Genomic DNA, 21,370 nt, shown 5'->3' on the forward strand with positions numbered 1-21,370 from the left:
CTCACACTAGATGATTTTGTGTGTGTAATAAATCACTGGTTTGTGTTGCTGAAGCTTCATATAATGAATGAGCTGTACATCACTCTGAACTCATCCTCTTTCTCTCTCTCAGTTCCTGCAACTATTTATAAAGTATCAGAGGACCTGACAGTGAACGAGGGCAGTAATGTCACACTGACATGTTTGGCCAATGGGAGGCCAGATCCCTCCATCACCTGGAGACTGCTCAACCCATCAGGTAAGAAACAGCCAATCAGCTGCTTACAGGGAGTAATAGTCAGCCAATCAGAGACAAGCTTCTATGAGGCTCTTAGCAAATCTCTTGTAGTTGGTGGTGTTTACCAGTGAGTAACACCTTAGCAACCGCATAGCAACCAGCTAAATCACTCAGAACAACCCCCTTTTTGTGGCCGTGAGTTTTACACAGAAAAACACCACTCACATTTTATTCCGAAAATTTTTAAAAATCTAGTTACACTATATTACACTATATATTAATATTAGGGCTGTCCATTTAACATTAATTATATTATTATATAATTTATTATTCATTATATAAGAAATAACATGTTAAAAATGTACCACAATGAATCATGTCTCGTAATAAAGAATATTCCATCGGAGCAATTCAACTTGAAGTAGCAGCTGTTTTCAGCAGGGGGCAGTAAGTGCAACTCCAGCTGTTTGGGCAACACGCATGTTATACAGAGAACAAAGCACACTCACCGACAGCAGACAGCACGAGATGAGAACACGTTCTTGTGTTTAAACACAGCTGAATGCAGGGATCTCAAGACATGTTTTGCTACGTTTCAAATGACCTTAAACTTGACACAGCGACCTAAAAACGGTATATTTCTGACGCGATGCAACCAAAGTGAAACGCCCAAACGTGTCCATCTGATGCATGTGTACAGTGACGTGTCCTTAGAAAAGGATTTATTTATCTTGAACAGAGTGAATTCAGTGTCAAAATATTTTTTTAACAATAAATTGGAGTTCAAAGCCAATTTTTGGATTGTCTATCAATACTTTACTCATCTGCCACAATAATGTAATTTGGCTTTCTCAAATTGCAGTCCTGGAAAACCCTTGAAAATAACATTTTTACCAAGAGATGCTTAAAAGGTTTTCTTAAAATACGTTGCTTAAATAATTTAATAAATGAAATATTTATTTTGGGAAAAACACCACAACAGACCACTAGACCACTGCTGAAGCAGCGCAGAGACGGCGCTGTCACGTGACACCTGTTACTTTTGTCAGCGCAGTTCAGAATGGGCCAATCACAATCAAGTGATACTGGAGGATTTATAAATATATTTTATAGATACTGCTGTGGTGGATTAAACAAGTATGAATCTTTGCAACTATCAGTTTTAATTAAAATTTACTCTCCAGAGTGAAAAAATGAGATGAGTTTTGAATGATTTGAATGCAGATCAATGGAGGATTCAGTTTTGTGAGTCGTCTAGCGCCCCCTTCTGTAAAGAAAGCTTTGTGTCTCACAAAATAGGTTATTTCTGACAACATTTGGGTCAATATCAAAATATGTTGACATTTTAGTCATGAAAATGCCTTCAAATAGCGAATTTATATTATTATAAGGTTATCATTTTATAACCTAACCTTTAATGATATGAAATGGCTCTGTTGCAAATTTTTTTGAAAATATATTTGAAATTGTTCATTGCCTGAAAAAAAATCCTTGTCTCCTTCATCTGTTACATCACTTCTATGACATGTGAAATTATTTGTGTATTTATTTTGTACTTATTTTTAATAAAAGCATTAGAGCAAGGCCGAACAGTGTGCAAAAAAGCAAAACAAAATTATTATTAATAATTTAAATAATTTAAAAAGAATGTTTGATTTCATGGCATTGCTGTTATCAATGTAAAAAAATAATAATAATACAAAAAGTAGTGGAAAATAATTACGGTCAAAGTTCAGAGGCTGCTTAAATATGCATATAGGGATTTTTCCCAGCATGTTAAAAAGTTATTCACATTTGAACTCATATTTTCATACACAAATATTTGGTGTTGTACCCCATTTAACCCTTGTTAGTGTTAATTTAGTGTTAACCTGTTTCGTTCGTGAAACAAAATGAAATAATAAAAGAAAGATCAACAGTCAAGTTGTTCTTTATAAATAAAAATTAATGTCAACATATTACAAAATGTTTACCCTCAGCATTTATGGGTAAAAACTGAACTGAATGGAAAATTTCAATATTTTGTACGTTGGAAAGTCACATTTTTTGAGTATGACCCATTTGCAATTTGGGTCAGTTCCTCACATAAATCTGTGTGACTTTAGAAAACATGAAACAGCACACGAGTCACTTCTGTTTACAGACACAGTTATTCACTTCTGTTTACAGACACAGTTATTCACTTGTGTTTACAGACACAGTTATTCACTTGTGTTTACAGACGCAGTTATTCACTTGTGTTTACAGACGCAGTTATTCACTTGTGTTTACAGACACAGTTATTCTCTTCTGTTTACAGACACAGTTATTCACTTCTGTTTACAGACACAGTTATTCGCTTGTGTTTACAGACACAGTTATTCACTTCTGTTTACAGACACAGTTATTCGCTTGTGTTTACAGACACAGTTATTCACTTCTGTTTACAGACGCAGTTATTCACTTGTGTTTACAGACACAGTTATTCACTTGTGTTTACAGACACAGTTATTCACTTCTGTTTACAGACACAGTTATTCACTTCTGTTAACAGACACAGTTATTCACTTGTGTTTACAGACGCAGTTATTCACTTGTGTTTACAGACGCAGTTATTCACTTGTGTTTACAGACACAGTTATTCACTTGTGTTTACAGACACAGTTATTCACTTCTGTTTACAGACACAGTTATTCACTTCTGTTAACAGACACAGTTATTCACTTGTGTTTACAGACGCAGTTATTCACTTGTGTTTACAGACACAGTTATTCACTTGTGTTTACAGACACAGTTATTCACTTGTGTTTACAGACACAGTTATTCACTTCTGTTTACAGACGCAGTTATTCACTTCTGTTTACAGACACAGTTATTCACTTCTGTTTACAGACACAGTTATTCACTTGTGTTTACAGACACAGTTATTCTCTTCTGTTTACAGACGCAGTTATTCACTTGTGTTTACAGACACAGTTATTCTCTTCTGTTTACAGACACAGTTATTCACTTCTGTTTACAGACACAGTTATTCGCTTGTGTTTACAGACACAGTTATTCACTTCTGTTTACAGACACAGTTATTCGCTTGTGTTTACAGACACAGTTATTCACTTCTGTTTACAGACGCAGTTATTCACTTGTGTTTACAGACACAGTTATTCACTTGTGTTTACAGACACAGTTATTCACTTCTGTTTACAGACACAGTTATTCACTTCTGTTAACAGACACAGTTATTCACTTGTGTTTACAGACGCAGTTATTCACTTGTGTTTACAGACACAGTTATTCACTTGTGTTTACAGACACAGTTATTCACTTCTGTTTACAGACACAGTTATTCACTTGTGTTTACAGACGCAGTTATTCGCTTCTGTTTACAGACACAGTTATTCACTTCTGTTTACAGACACAGTTATTCACTTCTGTTTACAGACACAGTTATTCACTTCTGTTTACAGACACAGTTATTCGCTTGTGTTTACAGACACAGTTATTCACTTCTGTTTACAGACGCAGTTATTCACTTGTGTTTACAGACACAGTTATTCACTTGTGTTTACAGACACAGTTATTCACTTCTGTTTACAGACACAGTTATTCACTTCTGTTAACAGACACAGTTATTCACTTGTGTTTACAGACGCAGTTATTCACTTGTGTTTACAGACACAGTTATTCACTTGTGTTTACAGACACAGTTATTCACTTCTGTTTACAGACACAGTTATTCACTTGTGTTTACAGACGCAGTTATTCGCTTCTGTTTACAGACACAGTTATTCACTTCTGTTTACAGACACAGTTATTCACTTCTGTTTACAGACACAGTTATTCACTTGTGTTTACAGACACAGTTATTCACTTCTGTTTACAGACACAGTTATTCGCTTGTGTTTACAGACACAGTTATTCACTTCTGTTTACAGACACAGTTATTCACTTGTGTTTACAGACACAGTTATTCACTTGTGTTTACAGACACAGTTATTCACTTCTGTTTACAGACGCAGTTATTCACTTGTGTTTACAGACACAGTTATTCACTTGTGTTTACAGACACAGTTATTCACTTCTGTTAACAGACACAGTTATTCACTTCTGTTTACAGACACAGTTATTCTCTTCTGTTTACAGACACAGTTATTCACTTCTGTTAACAGACACAGTTATTCACTTGTGTTTACAGACGCAGTTATTCACTTGTGTTTACAGAAACAGTTATTCACTTCTGTTAACAGACACAGTTATTCACTTCTGTTTACAGACACAGTTATTCACTTCTGTTAACAGACACAGTTATTCACTTCTGTTTACAGACACAGTTATTCACTTCTGTTAACAGACACAGTTATTCACTTGTGTTTACAGACACAGTTATTCACTTCTGTTAACAGACACAGTTATTCACTTCTGTTTACAGATGCAGTTATTTACAGACGCAGTTATTCGCTTGTGTTTACAGACGCAGTTATTCGCTTGTGTTTACAGACGCAGTTATTCACTTGTGTTTACAGACACAGTTATTCACTTGTGTTTACAGACACAGTTATTCACTTCTGTTTACAGACGCAGTTATTCACTTGTGTTTACAGACACAGTTATTCACTTCTGTTTACAGACACAGTTATTCACTTGTGTTTACAGACACAGTTATTCACTTGTGTTTACAGACACAGTTATTCACTTGTGTTTACAGACACAGTTATTCACTTGTGTTTACAGACGCAGTTATTCACTTGTGTTTACAGACGCAGTTATTCACTTGTGTTTACAGACACAGTTATTCTCTTCTGTTTACAGACACAGTTATTCGCTTGTGTTTACAGACGCAGTTATTCACTTGTGTTTACAGACACAGTTATTCTCTTCTGTTTACAGACACAGTTATTCGCTTGTGTTTACAGACACAGTTATTCGCTTGTGTTTACAGACGCAGTTATTCACTTGTGTTTACAGACACAGTTATTCGCTTGTGTTTACAGACACAGTTATTCACTTCTGTTTACAGACACAGTTATTCGCTTGTGTTTACAGACACAGTTATTCACTTCTGTTTACAGACGCAGTTATTCACTTGTGTTTACAGACACAGTTATTCACTTGTGTTTACAGACACAGTTATTCACTTCTGTTTACAGACGCAGTTATTCACTTGTGTTTACAGACACAGTTATTCACTTGTTTACAGACACAGTTATTCACTTCTGTTTACAGACACAGTTATTCACTTCTGTTAACAGACACAGTTATTCACTTGTGTTTACAGACGCAGTTATTCACTTGTGTTTACAGACACAGTTATTCACTTGTGTTTACAGACGCAGTTATTCGCTTCTGTTTACAGACACAGTTATTCACTTCTGTTTACAGACACAGTTATTCACTTGTGTTTACAGACACAGTTATTCACTTGTGTTTACAGACACAGTTATTCACTTGTGTTTACAGACACAGTTATTCACTTCTGTTTACAGACACAGTTATTCACTTCTGTTTACAGACGCAGTTATTCACTTGTGTTTACAGACACAGTTATTCACTTGTGTTTACAGACACAGTTATTCACTTCTGTTTACAGACACAGTTATTCTCTTCTGTTTACAGACACAGTTATTCACTTCTGTTAACAGACACAGTTATTCACTTGTGTTTACAGACGCAGTTATTCACTTGTGTTTACAGAAACAGTTATTCACTTCTGTTAACAGACACAGTTATTCACTTCTGTTTACAGACACAGTTATTCACTTCTGTTAACAGACACAGTTATTCACTTCTGTTTACAGACGCAGTTATTCACTTCTGTTAACAGACACAGTTATTCACTTGTGTTTACAGACACAGTTATTCACTTCTGTTAACAGACACAGTTATTCACTTCTGTTTACAGACGCAGTTATTCACTTCTGTTAACAGACACAGTTATTCGCTTGTGTTTACAGACGCAGTTATTCACTTGTGTTTACAGACGCAGTTATTCGCTTGTGTTTACAGACGCAGTTATTCGCTTGTGTTTACAGACGCAGTTATTCACTTGTGTTTACAGACGCAGTTATTCACTTGTGTTTACAGACACAGTTATTCACTTGTGTTTACAGACACAGTTATTCACTTGTGTTTACAGACACAGTTATTCACTTGTGTTTACACAGTTATTCGCTTCTGTTTACAGACACAGTTATTCACTTGTGTTTACAGACACAGTTATTCACTTGTGTTTACAGACGCAGTTATTCACTTGTGTTTACAGACACAGTTATTCGCTTCTGTTTACAGACACAGTTATTCACTTCTGTTTACAGACACAGTTATTCACTTCTGTTTACAGACAGTTATTCGCTTGTGTTTACAGACACAGTTATTCGCTTGTGTTTACAGACACAGTTATTCGCTTCTGTTTACAGACGCAGTTATTCGCTTGTGTTTACAGACGCAGTTATTCGCTTGTGTTTACAGACACAGTTATTCGCTTGTGTTTACAGACACAGTTATTCGCTTCTGTTTACAGACACAGTTATTCGCTTGTGTTTACAGACGCAGTTATTCACTTGTGTTTACAGACACAGTTATTCGCTTCTGTTTACAGACACAGTTATTCGCTTGTGTTTACAGACGCAGTTATTCGCTTGTGTTTACAGACACAGTTATTCACTTGTGTTTACAGACACAGTTATTCGCTTCTGTTTACAGACACAGTTATTCGCTTGTGTTTACAGACGCAGTTATTCGCTTGTGTTTACAGACACAGTTATTCACTTCTGTTGGAAAGTGAAGTATGTTTTAAGGGAGCACACTACAATAACACATACATTTCATCATGAACAGTTGTTACTGTGAGAATATGTAGTGAAAGATGCTCATTGTTGTACTTGTAATAAGTGGTGTTTTATAAAAATAAATCAACTGTACGGTTAAAATATTTTTATTTATAATTAACAAAAATGATTTATATTAATGACATCTCGAGCACAGTCCTTGAAAACAAATAAAAATGTGCTTGAAAAGTGCTTGAATTTAACTTTGAAGCATCTGTATGAACCCTGTGTAATGCATTTTAATTATCTGAATTATTTTCATAATATATAGAATTTATTGATCATTTTTAAATATACTTATTTAAACATTATATATTGAATTATTATTATTTGATGGGCTTTCTCAGCAAAATAAATATATATATATATGCAGTTAACTTTATAAATTAACTGGCATACCATGTAATTAATTCTATTAAAAATGTAATCGATTGACAGCCCTAATTAAGATATTAGTTCCAACTTTTAGATTAACCTGCTGGGTTTCATACCACAACCTTTCAGTTTCCAGCTAAATTAAAACTGCAGTGGAGACTGTAATCCTTATTACATCACGTTTGGATAGCTGTAATTCTCTGTACATCAGTCTGCCTCAAACTGCTATTTCACATCTTCAGATTGTTCAAAATGCAGCAGCTAGACTTCTAACCGGTACAAAAAAGAGGGATCATATTTCTCCCGTTTTAGCAGCTTTACTTTGGCTTCCCGTTAATTATAGAATTGATTTTAAAATTGTTATCTATGTGGCTTTATCTGGTGTCGCACTGAAGTACATCAGTGACCTTTTGATTCCTTACTCTCCTCAAAGAGCACTTAGATCATATAATCTACTTCTCTTGTCTGTCCCTCGTTGTCGCTGTAAATCTAAGGGTGGCGGGTCTTCTCCACTGCAGCACCCAAACTTGGGAACAGCCTGCGCTTTCACGTGAGGTCTGCTCCTTCACTAGCTAGTTTTCAATCTTCAATCTTATCTGTATTCTCTATCGTTTGATAATTCTTAGCTTAAGTGTTTTATGGTTTAGTTACACAGACTGTATTCTGTTTATTACGCGGTATATTTCATATGCTGCATGTTGTTTATTAATGTTGTCACTTGTGCATTTGCACCTGGATTTTTTCTTTATATGTTTTATATTTTACTGTACAGCACTTTGATGCACCTGTTGCTTTTAAATATGCTCTAGAAATAAATCTTCCATCTCAGATCTTTAACATCATGGACTAATCTCATCCCATCATTCAAATCTGATCATCTCAAATTCAATCAGTGAGTTTGACAGGAAGGGTTACCTCACAGAGATATGAGATAATCATCTTTAATTAAAAATCATTTTGAGCACATTCATCTCCTCATTTCGAAGTATTTTGAGACAAAGTTAGTGGCGTTAAATATCTGAGATACACCCTGAACAATACAATCCCATGACAGTATCTGCTTACATCATACGTGCATCATGTATTCCACAGTTTCCACACATGCTACGACCACATTTCACATGTGGTCAGCTGAGACACGTCGCCGTGTATACCTGATATTAAGATGCGTCTAGGGTGATCCGATCACGTGTGGTCAGGTGAGACACGTCGCCGTGTACACCTGATATTAAGATGCGTCTAGGGTGATCCGATCACATGTGGTCAGCTGAGACACGTCGCCGTGTTCACCTGATATTAAGATGCGTCTAGGGTGATCCGATCACATGTGGTCAGCTGAGACACGTCGCCGTGTTCACCTGATATTAAGATGCGTCTAGGGGGATCCGATCACGTGTGGTCAGCTGAGACACGTCGCCGTGTACACCTGATATTAAGATGCGTCTAGGGTGATCCGATCACGTGTGGTCAGCTGAGACACGTCGCCGTTTACACCTGATATTAAGATGCGTCTAGGGTGATCCGATCACGTGTGGTCAGCTGAGACACGTCGCCGTTTACACCTGATATTAAGATGCGTCTAGGGTGATCCGATCACGTGTGGTCAGCTGAGACACGTCGCCGTTTACACCTGATATTAAGATGCGTCTAGGGTGATCCGATCACGTGTGGTCAGCTGAGACACATCGCCGTTTACACCTGATATTAAGATGCGTCTAGGGTGATCCGATCACGTGTGGTCAGCTGAGACACATCGCCGTTTACACCTGATATTAAGATGCGTCTAGGGTGATCCGATCACATGTGGTCAGCTGAGACACGTCGCCGTGTTCACCTGATATTAAGATGCGTCTAGGGTGATCCGATCACGTGTGGTCAGGTGAGACACGTCGCCGTTTACACCTGATATTAAGATGCGTCTAGGGTGATCCGATCACGTGTGGTCAGGTGAGACACGTCGCTGTGTTCATCTGATATTAAGATGCGTCTAGGGTGATCCGATCACGTGTGGTCAGCTGAGACACGTCGCCGTGTTCACCTGATATTAAGATGCGTCTAGGGTGATCCGATCACATGTGGTCAGCTGAGACACGTCGCCGTGTACACCTGATATTAAGATGCGTCTAGGGTGATCCGATCACGTGTGGTCAGCTGAGACACGTCGCCGTTTACACCTGATATTAAGATGCGTCTAGGGTGATCCGATCACGTGTGGTCAGCTGAGACACGTCGCCGTGTACACCTGATATTAAGATGCGTCTAGGGTGATCCGATCACGTGTGGTCAGGTGAGACACGTCGCCGTGTTCACCTGATATTAAGATGCGTCTAGGGTGATCCGATCACGTGTGGTCAGCTGAGACACGTCGCCGTTTACACCTGATATTAAGATGCGTCTAGGGTGATCCGATCACGTGTGGTCAGCTGAGACACGTCGCCGTTTACACCTGATATTAAGATGCGTCTAGGGTGATCCGATCACGTGTGGTCAGCTGAGACACGTCGCCGTTTACACCTGATATTAAGATGCGTCTAGGGTGATCCGATCACGTGTGGTCAGCTGAGACACGTCGCTGTGTTCATCTGATATTAAGATGCGTCTAGGGTGATCCGATCACATGTGGTCAGCTGAGACACGTCGCCGTTTACACCTGGTTGCTTAAATGTGTCTCCTGTGAGCACTTTTGTTCAGATTTCAAGAGGAGGGTCTCTTATTTCATGACGCCATACATCAATCACTGTCAGTGTGTTACTGCATGACAATAAACTGCAACAAAGTTAAAAAAGATAAAGAAAGTGCAAATAAAACAGCACAAACTTTCTGACAACCGCATCATTTAAAGTAAAATTATTATGATTTTTACACCCATTTACATTATGTGTAATGGGTGTATGCCTTTAAGAGAACGTGATTATGTTGGGAGTTCATCTAGCTCCATCAGGAGTGGGTGTTGTTGTCAGTTCTCCTTGAGAATCAAAATAAAGTTACTCTGTTCAGACCAGTGGTGTTCATTAAAGACTATTACATTATGAATAGAAGCAGTGGATTCCTAACGAGCCATTCATACGAGCGAACATTCGTGTCGAATCGAGTGTCGACAAAGCAAGTTTTTTTTGTTTTTTTTTACACCGAGTGTGTGTTTTGTATGAGTACATCACAACCGGACTGTATGCGGTCTACTCGCACGAGCTGAAATATTTCAACGCAGCCAAAGTTCAAATCAGATCCGATTGCATCCGGAGATGGTGGAAACCCCACACAGCCCCCGTCTGTCGTTTGACAGATGCAGTGAAAAGACGACTTAAAAGTGTCTCAAATATTTTCTTTCTCATTGAGCAAATCAACAACACACTCTTCATCGCTGCAGCAGCTTGTGCAGGAATCCGTTTTCTTGTACAGTAAATATTCATTGTGCTGTTAATTAATCAACAGAGAGTTTATTATCTGCTCATTAGCTGCTTATTAAAGGTCCATTTAAACAATCATCTGTCATGAATAATTAGTGTTGGGTTGGGAATCAAGAACCAGTTCTCTGACGTTCATGATGTTCAGTTCAGGGTTCTCATGGAAAACCTGGAATATCAGGGAATTTTAAAATGGAGAAATCATAGAAATTGATAGAAACTTCTGTGGGGAATATATCTTTTTCTAGTTTTTCTCTGCTCTAAAATAGTTCATGAGACTGATTTGCCAGTGAATCGTTCTTTTCAATGAATCAGACATGAAGCTTCACACATCAATCTAAAAGACTCATTATGATTTTTAATTACAGAACAATGTAAAGTTCATGGAAAACTCCTGAAGACTAATCAGTGAGAACAGATGAGAAGCCCGTCAGTTCTGATAACAGTTCATGAATGTCTGCAGTCACACAAACACTGAAATATTCCTGTGTGAATCTTTCTATTGTGTTATTCATGCTGCACAACATACCAACATATGACTCTTATTTTAATAAACAGATCAAAAAGAGTTGTTGCTTCATGTGCACTTGAGACTCATATAACAATGTGTTATTAAAGAGACTTTAGTTAAAAATAAGAATGATTTAATATATTCCCATATGAAACTATTTTTTAGTATGATTAATTTTAGTATATAGAATTATTCATCTCTTTAGAATTCCCACCCCCAGTGTGTGTGTGTGTGTGTGTTTCATGTGTCATGTAATCTCTCTCAGTTCTGCTGAACTTACTCAATTCAACTGTTCTACATAAATTAGTATTCACTAAATAAACACATTGTGCCTCACTGTTGTAAATGACTCTGATGAATAAAACATGAGCATGTAAATGAGCCGCCTGTGTTCACTTGTTCTCAAAAGCCTTTCAACTTCCTGATGAAATGCTTACCACATCACTGTGTGTGTGTGTGTGTGTGTGTGTGAGTGTGTGTATGTGAGTGAGAGTGTGTTTGTGTGTATATGTGGGTGTGTGTGTGTGAGTGAGAGTGTGTGTGTGTTTGTGTGTTATTGTGTGTGTGTGTGTTTGTGTGTGTGTGTGTTTGTGAGTGTGTGTGTGTGAGTGTGTGTTTGAGTGTGTTTGTGTGTGTTTGTGTTTGTGTGTGTGTATGTGAGTGAGAGTGTGTGTGTATATGTGTGTGTGTGAGTGTGTGTGCGTTTGTGTGTTATTGTGTGTGTGTGTTTGTGTGTTGTGTTGTGAGTGTGTTTGTGAGTGTGTGTGTGTGAGGGTGTGTGTGAGTGTGTGTTTGTGAGTGTGTGTTTGTGAGTGTGTGTGTGTGTGTGTGTTTGTGAGTGTGTGTTTGTGAGTGTGAGTGTGTGAGTGTGTGTTTGTGAGTGAGTGTGTGTGTGTGTTTGTGAGTGTGTGTGTGTGAGTGTGTGTGTGTTTGTGTGTGTGTGAGTGTGTGTTTGAGTGTGTTTGTGTGTGTGTGTGTTTGTGTGTGTGTGTTTGTGAGTGTGTGTGTGTGAGTGTGTATTTGTGTGTGTGTGTGTGTGTGTGAGTGTGTGTGTATGTGTTTGTGAGTGTGAGTGTTTGTGAGTGAGTGTGTGTGTGTGTGTGTGTGTGTGTGTGATGTTTTCTCCCAGCATCAGTACATTTAACACAATTGTGTTTCAGTTCATCAGTCTGAATTTGAATCACAGATCTATTGAAACTATGTTACATCGTTCTGACAGACATCATTTAACATCATTCAGTGAGCATGATAATATTATATTATATTACCAGAAATTAGATAAAATGATTGCAAATGAAATGTTGTTACATTTCTGGTCTCAGAGGGGTTTTTAGACATGTTCTCTGCTGGTTTAAACTACATTTTGAAATTGAGTGATTGTTAGTGATTTCTTTCGCGGTACACATGTTTCTGGTGTGACATGCATGTTTAACGACTATTTTGTGATATTCTGCTGTAGATGATTGTGTATAAAGAGGAAACACACTCATGTGCACCACCTGCTGGACGACACCAGAATAGACATGTGATTAAACCATCGTGTGTGTTTCAGCTGAATCTCTGGATGTGGGTGAATATCTGGAGATCTCTGGGATTGTTCGCTCTCAATCTGGACGTTATGAATGTAAAGCCAGTAATGACGTCTCCACACCTGATGTCAAATATGTCAACGTGATTGTCAACTGTAAGTGCATGCATTATTGTCGAACTGCATCTGTTAGACACTATACACACTGCACATGTACATCAGTGTGTGTTTTTTCAGATCCGCCGTATATAAAGGAAGTTCGCAGCTCAGAGACGGCGCTCGGACACGCAGGAATCCTGCACTGTGAGGCGTCTGCCGTTCCACAGCCCGAGTTTGAGTGGTACAGAGATGACCGCAGGTCAGTTCACGTCTACATTAGGATTTACATTTTTGTACCTTTATGAGCATTTGTTTTGCTAACTATTTAAAATTTATGTCAAATACTTTTATTTAAGAGATCAATAATACAAACTCAAGATTGATCGTTTATTACCTCATACCCTTAAAATGACAAAATGGCTCTCTGCTCTTGACTGACCTGCACTGCTCACCATTAGTGGGCGGGGCTACAGAAGTTATAAAGTAGGCGTTGTTGTGGAGGTGGTCAGATGCAAATGTCTACTGCAGTGTGACATCACAATATGGAGGAAGTCGAGAACGAGTTGTTTTGGCAAATTGGTTTCATCAAATGCTCTTTTTGCAGTGAAGAGGAAGTTTTGAGTTCTGAAACTTACAGTGAGTTTTGATTGTACAATGAACTCTTATTTGTCTAACGATCAAGGAAAAGTTGATTCCTCATGTCATGATCCCTTTGAGAACAATATCAGATGTTATAAATAAAATCAAATAAAAACTGAATAATTAATTAAAGTGGCATTTTTTGCCCCCATATTTTTATCCATGGGGGCATTTCTGTCTCTTTTGGTAGCTTTGGTAGTATTTTTTGCCCGCCTTAATTTCTGATCCTGCTTAACACACCTGTTTTATAAACCCACCTGTATTAAAACATTAGTAGACACAAATACATTTTAGCCATTGTGTTTTATTTCTTATTTCTTTTATTCTGACCAACAGAAGACAGGGGGAATGTTCGGGAAACTGTTTGAAAACCATCATTAATTTTGTGACGGAATGACACACTGCAGCTTTAACTCCTGAAAGTCTTAAAGTCATACGCACCTGTCTTAAAAACACATGATGGATACAGTAATGTACAGTCAACCGGTTGTTATCACAAAAGAAACCTGACAGGTGATCAGGACCCCGACGTGAAGCGGAGACTCTTGTATCATCATAAATGGGGTTACAGTTGAAGTCAGAAGTTTACATACACTTAGGTTGAAGTCATTAAAACTCATTTTTTAATCACTCCACAGATTTAATGTTAGCAAAGTATAGTTTTGGCGAGTCGTTTAGGACATCTACTTTGTGCATGACACGAGTAATTTTTCCAACAATTGTTTACAGACAGATTGTTTCACTTTTAATTGACTATATCACAATTCCAGTGGGTCAGAAGTTTACATACACTAAGTTAACTGTGCCTTTAAGCAGCTTGGAAAATTCCAGAAAATGATGTCAAGCCTTTAGACAATTAGCCAATTAGCTTCTGATTGGAGGTGTACTGAATTGGAGGTGTACCTGTGGATGTATTTTAAGACCTATCTTCAAACTCAGTGCCTCTTTGCTTGACATCATGGGAAAATTAAAAGAAATCAGCCAAGACCTCAGAAAAATAACTGTGGACCTCCACAAGTCTGGTTCATCCTTGGAAGCAATTTCCAAATGCCTGAAGGTACCACGTTCATCTGTACAAACAATAGTACGCAAGTATAAACACCATGGGACCACACAGCCATCATACCGCTCAGGAAGGAGACACATTCTGTCTCCTAGAGATGAACGTAGTTTGGTGCGAAAAGTGCAAATCAATCCCAGAACAACAGCAAAGGACCTTGTGAAGATGCTGGAGGAAACAGGTAGACAAGTATCTATATCCACAGTAAAACGATTCCTATATCAAATTAACCTGAAAGGCTGCTCAGCAAGGAAGAAGCCACTGCTCCAAAACCACCATAAAAAAGCCAGACTACAGTTTGCAAGTGCACATTACTTTTTGGAGAAATGTCCTCTGGTCTGATGAATCAAAAATTGAACTGTTTGGCCATAATGACCATCGTTATGTTTGGAGGAAAAAAGGTGAGGCTTGCAAGCCGAAGAACACCATCCCAACCGTGAAGCATGGGGGTGGCAGCATCATGTTGTGGGGGTGTTTTGCTGCAGGAGGGACTGGTGCACTTCACAAAATAGATGGCATCATGAGGAAGGAAAATTATGTGGATATATTGAAGCAACATCTCAAGACTCAGCCAGGAAGTTAAAGCTCGGTCGCAAATGGGTCTTCCAAATGGAGGAATGGGACAACATTACAGCAACTTATTGTGAGAAGCTTGTGGAAGGATACCCAAAACATTTGACCCAAGATAAACTATTTAAAGGCAATACTACCAAATACTAACAAAGTGTATGTAAACTTCTGACATAAATAAATCATTCTCTCTACTATTATTCTGACATTTCACATTCTTAAAATAAAGTAGTGATCCTAACTGACCTAAGACAGGGAATGTTATCGACAATTAAATGTCAGGAATCGTGAAAAACTGAGTTTAAATGTATTTGGCTAAGGTATATGCAAACTTCTGACTTCAACTGTATTTTGCAACTGTATTGTATTAACTATTATCACACTTATTACATGACTACTAATCAGATAAATAAATAAATGCACATGAAACATTGATATGAGTTGAGATTATGTTAATAGATTACTTGTAGAGATCTCACAGTGATCCGAGCAGCAGGAAAGAGGATATGTAATACCCGGATCAGCGGTAGATGGCGCCATTGACCAGTCAGAGCACCGTGTAATAAGCTGCTTTAAACATAGACTCATAGAGATGAAAGAATAAACAGTATCAGCTGTGTCAATGTGTTGGTCACTTATACAGGAAGTTTTGCTTGTGGTTTATTTGAGTGTGTGTTAATGACAGTGTTTGTGTGTCAGATTGTCGAGCTCTCAAGGTGTCAGTATTCAGATCACTGGATCTCGTACGCTGCTGGTGGTCGCAAACGTCACTGAAGATGATTATGGAAATTACACGTGTGTCGCCACCAACAGACTGGGAATACACAACGCCAGCGTCTTCCTTTATAGTGAGTGAGAAACACACACACACATTTCCACTATTCACAACATTCAACAATGCAAAATGAAATATTTGTTTATGAAGCTAAACTTCATGTAACAAGTTGAATCTACTGGGTTATTTTGTAAACCACCGGCAGTGAGTAACATATTCACTCCTCTCTGACACTTTTAAAAGACAAATCTGTTCATAAGTCAATATTATTATCATCATGTTTTCTCAGTGAAACGTCCTTTAATGAGAGTAGAGCTGCTGACACAGTGACACGTTTTCATTTTATTAACAAGTAAACTAGCAAACACAGCAAATTACAATATCCAAATATATCCATCAGTTTCACTCGTCAAAAGACTCGCCAGTGAAATGTGGAAAGAGGATGACTGAAATGTGTTAAAATGTCCATTCTGTATTCACATTTCTCAGGGAATGCTCCCAAATCAGTCTGTTCTCAGCCACAATACTTCCTAATGTTATTCTGTATAAAATGAAAAAGGTACACAAACAGTAATCATTTATTTCATTGATCTTTCAATAAGTGCGCAAGACAAACTCAAGGAAGTGTCCTTAAACCTTTTATACGTCCATGGAAACAAATAAACCTTAAAATATATACAAGTTTACAGATCTCATTTCTCTTGATCCACCCAAAAATCTCAGACTGAATCTGATCACAGAAGACACACACTGATGATCAGACTGCAGTTCACATAACAACCACCGGATGGCACAATTTACCACTCATTTGAGAATCTGTCTGTCTCTCTCTGTCTCTCTCTCTCTGTCTCACAGAACCTGGTACTGGGCGGGACATCAACGGCTCCTGCAGCATGTGTCAATCACTCTGGCTCCTCCTCCTGTGTGTGTTCTGTGCTCCTGTGCAGTGTTAATGATCAGCGCATCGATCGATCGTCTCAGACTGTTTCCATCCATTCATCCACCCGCACTCACGCTACGCCCAGAACAACCGCTCAGTTATTATCAGGATCAAATATGACATGGAGGAAATGAAGAACGGTGCTCTTTTGAAGAACACAATGTGCCATTTTAACTGGTTCAAACACTTCCAGTGACACCTGTCTGTCTGTCTGGGCATCTGACAGTTTGAGTTCATGTATGTAATTTTCCAACAGGAATCTGGTGTGAAATTCCAACCACACAGTTTCTGTGTCAAACGCACCTGTCATCATCTCGAAATGCCGAAAATAGTCATTTCTTTCATTGCGTTTATGTAAAATAAGGGAAGCAGATAGACGTGGTAGAATCATTTAAGATCATTTAAATGCAATTAATGATGTATCAGCATTGCCAAAAGGACATAAAATTAGACATTAAAATCACACTTTTGTATTATTATAGTAAGATTTTCTGGTACCAAATCTTTGGATCTTTAGTTCTGTTTGTTGTAAACCAGATTTACAGAATTAGCATCACTCTGCTGATCTGAAAGATTCTCAGAACAATCACAGGTATGTGTGTTAACTGTGTTTTGATACTTTAGGAAACACTCACGTCATTGTCATGCCAGCCAAACATTAATGTGTCATGATGGACTGTAAAATCTTGAATATTTTCAGAGACGCAGAACAGAATGCTGCTCCGATTACTGGAAACAAGTTAAAACCTCATTAAACCTTCCTTCTCAAACCCCTCCCACATACTTAACCCCGCCCATGTCTTAATTTCCTATAAAATCCTCCTTTATCATTTAACTCCTCCTTTCTCATTAACCCCTCCCACATACTTAACCCCGCCCATGTCTTAATTTCCTATAAAATCCTCCTTTATCATTTAACTCCTCCCTTCTCATTAACCCCTCCCACATACTTAACACCACCCATGTCTTGAATTCCTTTAAATATACTCCTCCCTTATCAATAACCCCTCCCACACACTTAACCCCGCCCATGTCTTAATTTCCTATAAAATCCTCCTTTATCATTTAACTCCTCCCTTCTCATTAACCCCTCCCACATACTTAACCCCGCCCATGTCCTGAATTCCTTTATCATTTAACTCCTCCCATCACATTAACCCCTATCACATACTTAACCCCGCCCATGTCTTGAATTCCTTTAAATAAAATCCTCCTTTATCATTTAACTCCTCCCTTCTCATTAACTCCTCCCACATACTTAACCCCGCCCATGTCTTGAATTCCTTTAAATAAAATCCTCCTTTATCATTTAACTCCTCCCTTCTCATTAACCCCTCCCACATACTTAACCCCACCCATGTCTTGAATTCCTATAAATAAACTCCTCCCTTATCCTTTAACTCCTCCCATCTCTCCTCCCATCTCATAAACCTCTCCCATAACCTAAACTTACTTGCCCTTATCCCTCCCATTTCTTAAACTCCTCCCATACAATATCCTAAGCCCCTCCCCCATCTGGACCTCAGTTGTTGGCGATCTGTTGTGCGCGTCTGTGAAATAGTCATCATTATACTGTATGAACTTAGAAATGTACGACACCAATGAATGCTTCGCTTTTATTCACTTTACCTCGTCCTGTCATGCGACTCGTCATTTCCAACTCAAACTTCTGTTAACTGTATATATTTTTTTGAGTCGAATGTCCTCACATGTAAATGAAATCGAATCATAAGTTCAGCTTTCTTAGTAGTGAACACATAGTTAATTATCTGCGGCGGCGTTTTGACGCTTCCTATAAGAGATTATGAAATTAGAGTGTAAAACTAGGGGGTTTTAATACAAATAATTTACACAATATTAGATTTACCTTTGAAACGGCACTACTATTCTTAGACACTGGTCATTTCTGTTAGGTGTGAATGACTGATTGCCAAAATGATTTACCCCATTAGATTAAAAAAGCCATTAAACGAGACAAATTAATTATATACAGACCTAAATGGAAACTTTTGTTTAAAAAAGTGTTTTTCTTTGCTTGCTTTATTTTGTTGAATGAGCATTGACGTGTCTGTCTGTGAATTCAAAGCTGTGAGATTGTTGGGCGACACCCACCGCCCTTTGATTGACAGCACTCACAGCCAATAAGCTTTCAGTGTGTGAGCTCTGCTGCCTTGATTGGATGAACCCGCTCGTCTCCGGTGTGATTGACGGAGCGCTGAGGGTGTGATTCACGCGTCTCCTTTAAGGGGCGGTCACATGAGGCTTTGAGCACGCTAATTACGTCACAGATAATATTAAAAATGTAAAAATATATTGTCTACTCACTTTCCTGCAACAATTTAAAAAAGCAGCTTTGAAATAAATGTATTCTTTAAATTGAGCCAAGAGGTCAGCGTGTGACGTTTCCAACTTCTATTGGTCATGTGATGCGCAGTGTGACCGCCCCTTTATCCGCAAAAGCTCCGCCCACTTTTTGCACTCTGCGGATATTTGGGTTTCATCTGATCCAAAGTCAAACTTCTCTGTCCACAAGAACAGGACAAATAGATTTTCTATGTGAAGAATGTCTGTGTACGCTTCTCATGGCTGTGTGTGTGTGTGTGTGTGTGTGTGTGTGTGTGTGTGTGTGTGTGTGTGTGTGTGTGTGTGTGCTGATTTGACCTACATTATGGGGAAGAAAATGTCCTCACAATGGAGGAAAAGCTTCCTTAAGGAAACACCTACATTGTGAGGACATCTCAACAGTTCCAGTGATTCTTAAGCCGGATATTTCTTTAGTATGTATTAAATGATGTTCGAATGAAAATGTTAAAATGCAGAATTGGGTGAAGGGATAGAAAATATAATTATCTCAATATAAAAACCATTTCGACAATGGAAAGTCCTCATAATGGAAGTATTAACGTGTGTGTGTGTGTGTGTGTTCCTGATGCTCTGTAACATGAAAATAAAACTGAACTTTTTTTTGTGGATTTTCTTCGGGGTCGTTCTACATCCTCATTAAAAGCAATGAATATTTCTAATTGCATTTATTTACTCATTACCGCAGTAAATTTTTAAACCCTTCTGCACTGTAAAGTACTCATGAAACGTTTAAAATGGAAATTAAGTCATTTGAATTTGATGTATTTGAAAGTGGGTTAAAAAATCAGATTGTAATTTTTTTGATGAAAAATGCAAAAGGTTTATGAATTATGTTAATCATGTAACATGCAAATAAAGAATATAAAGATTGTAAGATCTCCCTTTAAATTGTTGTAATTGTATTTTTCACTTTTTTAAGAAACAACTCTTGTGTTACTGTGTGCATCAGTTTGAGAATACACTTCCTGTGTTGAATCAGAATAAGCTTGTTATTAACGTGTGAAGTGTGCATCGATACGACAGAAAACGACGTTTAGTTCAATGTACGGGCGAAAACTTCAGTTGTATGTTCATGTTTACTTTAAAGGAATATTCCGGGTTCAACACAAGTTGAGCTCAATCGACAGCATGTGTGTCATAATGTTGATAAACACAAAAATTAATTTCAACTCGTCCCTCCTTTTCTTTAAATGTGTGTTCCAGTGAGACACTTACAATGGAAGTCAATGGGGTCAATCTGTAAACATTAAAATACTCACTGTTTCAAAAGTATAGACACAAGACATAAACAATATGTGTGTTAACATGATTTTACTGTCAGAAAATCACTTACTAATCACATCTGTGGAAAGATACAGCCAATGTTACAACTTTGTTGCTATGACAACAAAAATCTGTAATCCCAGTTTTGGACATAGCATTATTGAACCTCTAATATTCCTTCAACATGAAACGTGTAAATACTCGAGGGGCTTTATTTTCGTGAGTGTGTTAGGTGCAGTGCAACATGCATCGACCGTGTGCAACGTGTTATCAGATTTCCGTGAGCGCACAAGTGTGTGTGTGTGTGCGTGTTTGCGCTATCTGTGGGTGTATTGTATGTAAATTAAGTGGTGCAAAGTGTAATTTGCTATTTTCCTGAGAAATATGTAATTGCATGAAGATGTTTCAGTAGGACGTCTGTTTTCAGCACAAAGTCTAAATTCAGTTCCTGCATTTGCAGTTTGGAGATTTCACCAGCAGGAGGTGATAAAGTTCATGTCCAAACTCTGAAAGTACAGAATATCAAATAATGTCCCTGACGATCACTGTTGAAGACGTTTTATGAAACAAACATTTATGAGATTTTTGTCAAACTTTCTAGAGTTTTTTATTATTATTATTATTGCATTTATATTTACATTTGTATTTATGGTCTAATTTGTATTTCATATTTTTTTCCACCTGTTGTCGTTGAGTGATTTTTACGTCACCTCAGAAGGGGCCGGTGGAAGAAGTTGGTGAGCGTGAAATGTTTGGATTTGGGGAGGTTGTTAAATATGATTTTTTTGACCACTTTGTTATTTTGATTATATTTTTGTTTCATTT

General features: G+C 37.9%; 1 protein-coding gene across 2 annotated transcripts in view; it reads left to right on the forward strand.

Moving 5' to 3' along the window:
- Positions 1-19,579, forward strand: part of lsamp (limbic system associated membrane protein) — a 301,791-nt gene extending 282,212 nt beyond the window's left edge. For both annotated transcript variants that reach the window (XM_051680097.1, XM_051680096.1), the window contains 5 exons: positions 113-238; positions 12,860-12,991; positions 13,073-13,193; positions 15,903-16,051; positions 16,834-19,579. In XM_051680097.1, coding sequence (XP_051536057.1) covers positions 113-238; positions 12,860-12,991; positions 13,073-13,193; positions 15,903-16,051; positions 16,834-16,931 — 626 coding nt within the window. In that variant the 3' untranslated portion in view covers positions 16,932-19,579. The remainder of the gene's footprint in view (positions 1-112; positions 239-12,859; positions 12,992-13,072; positions 13,194-15,902; positions 16,052-16,833) is intronic.
- Positions 19,580-21,370: the final 1,791 nt, after the last annotated feature.

This window comes from Myxocyprinus asiaticus, chromosome 39, assembly GCF_019703515.2.
Source record: "Myxocyprinus asiaticus isolate MX2 ecotype Aquarium Trade chromosome 39, UBuf_Myxa_2, whole genome shotgun sequence".
Taxonomy (NCBI): Eukaryota; Metazoa; Chordata; class Actinopteri; order Cypriniformes; family Catostomidae; genus Myxocyprinus; species Myxocyprinus asiaticus.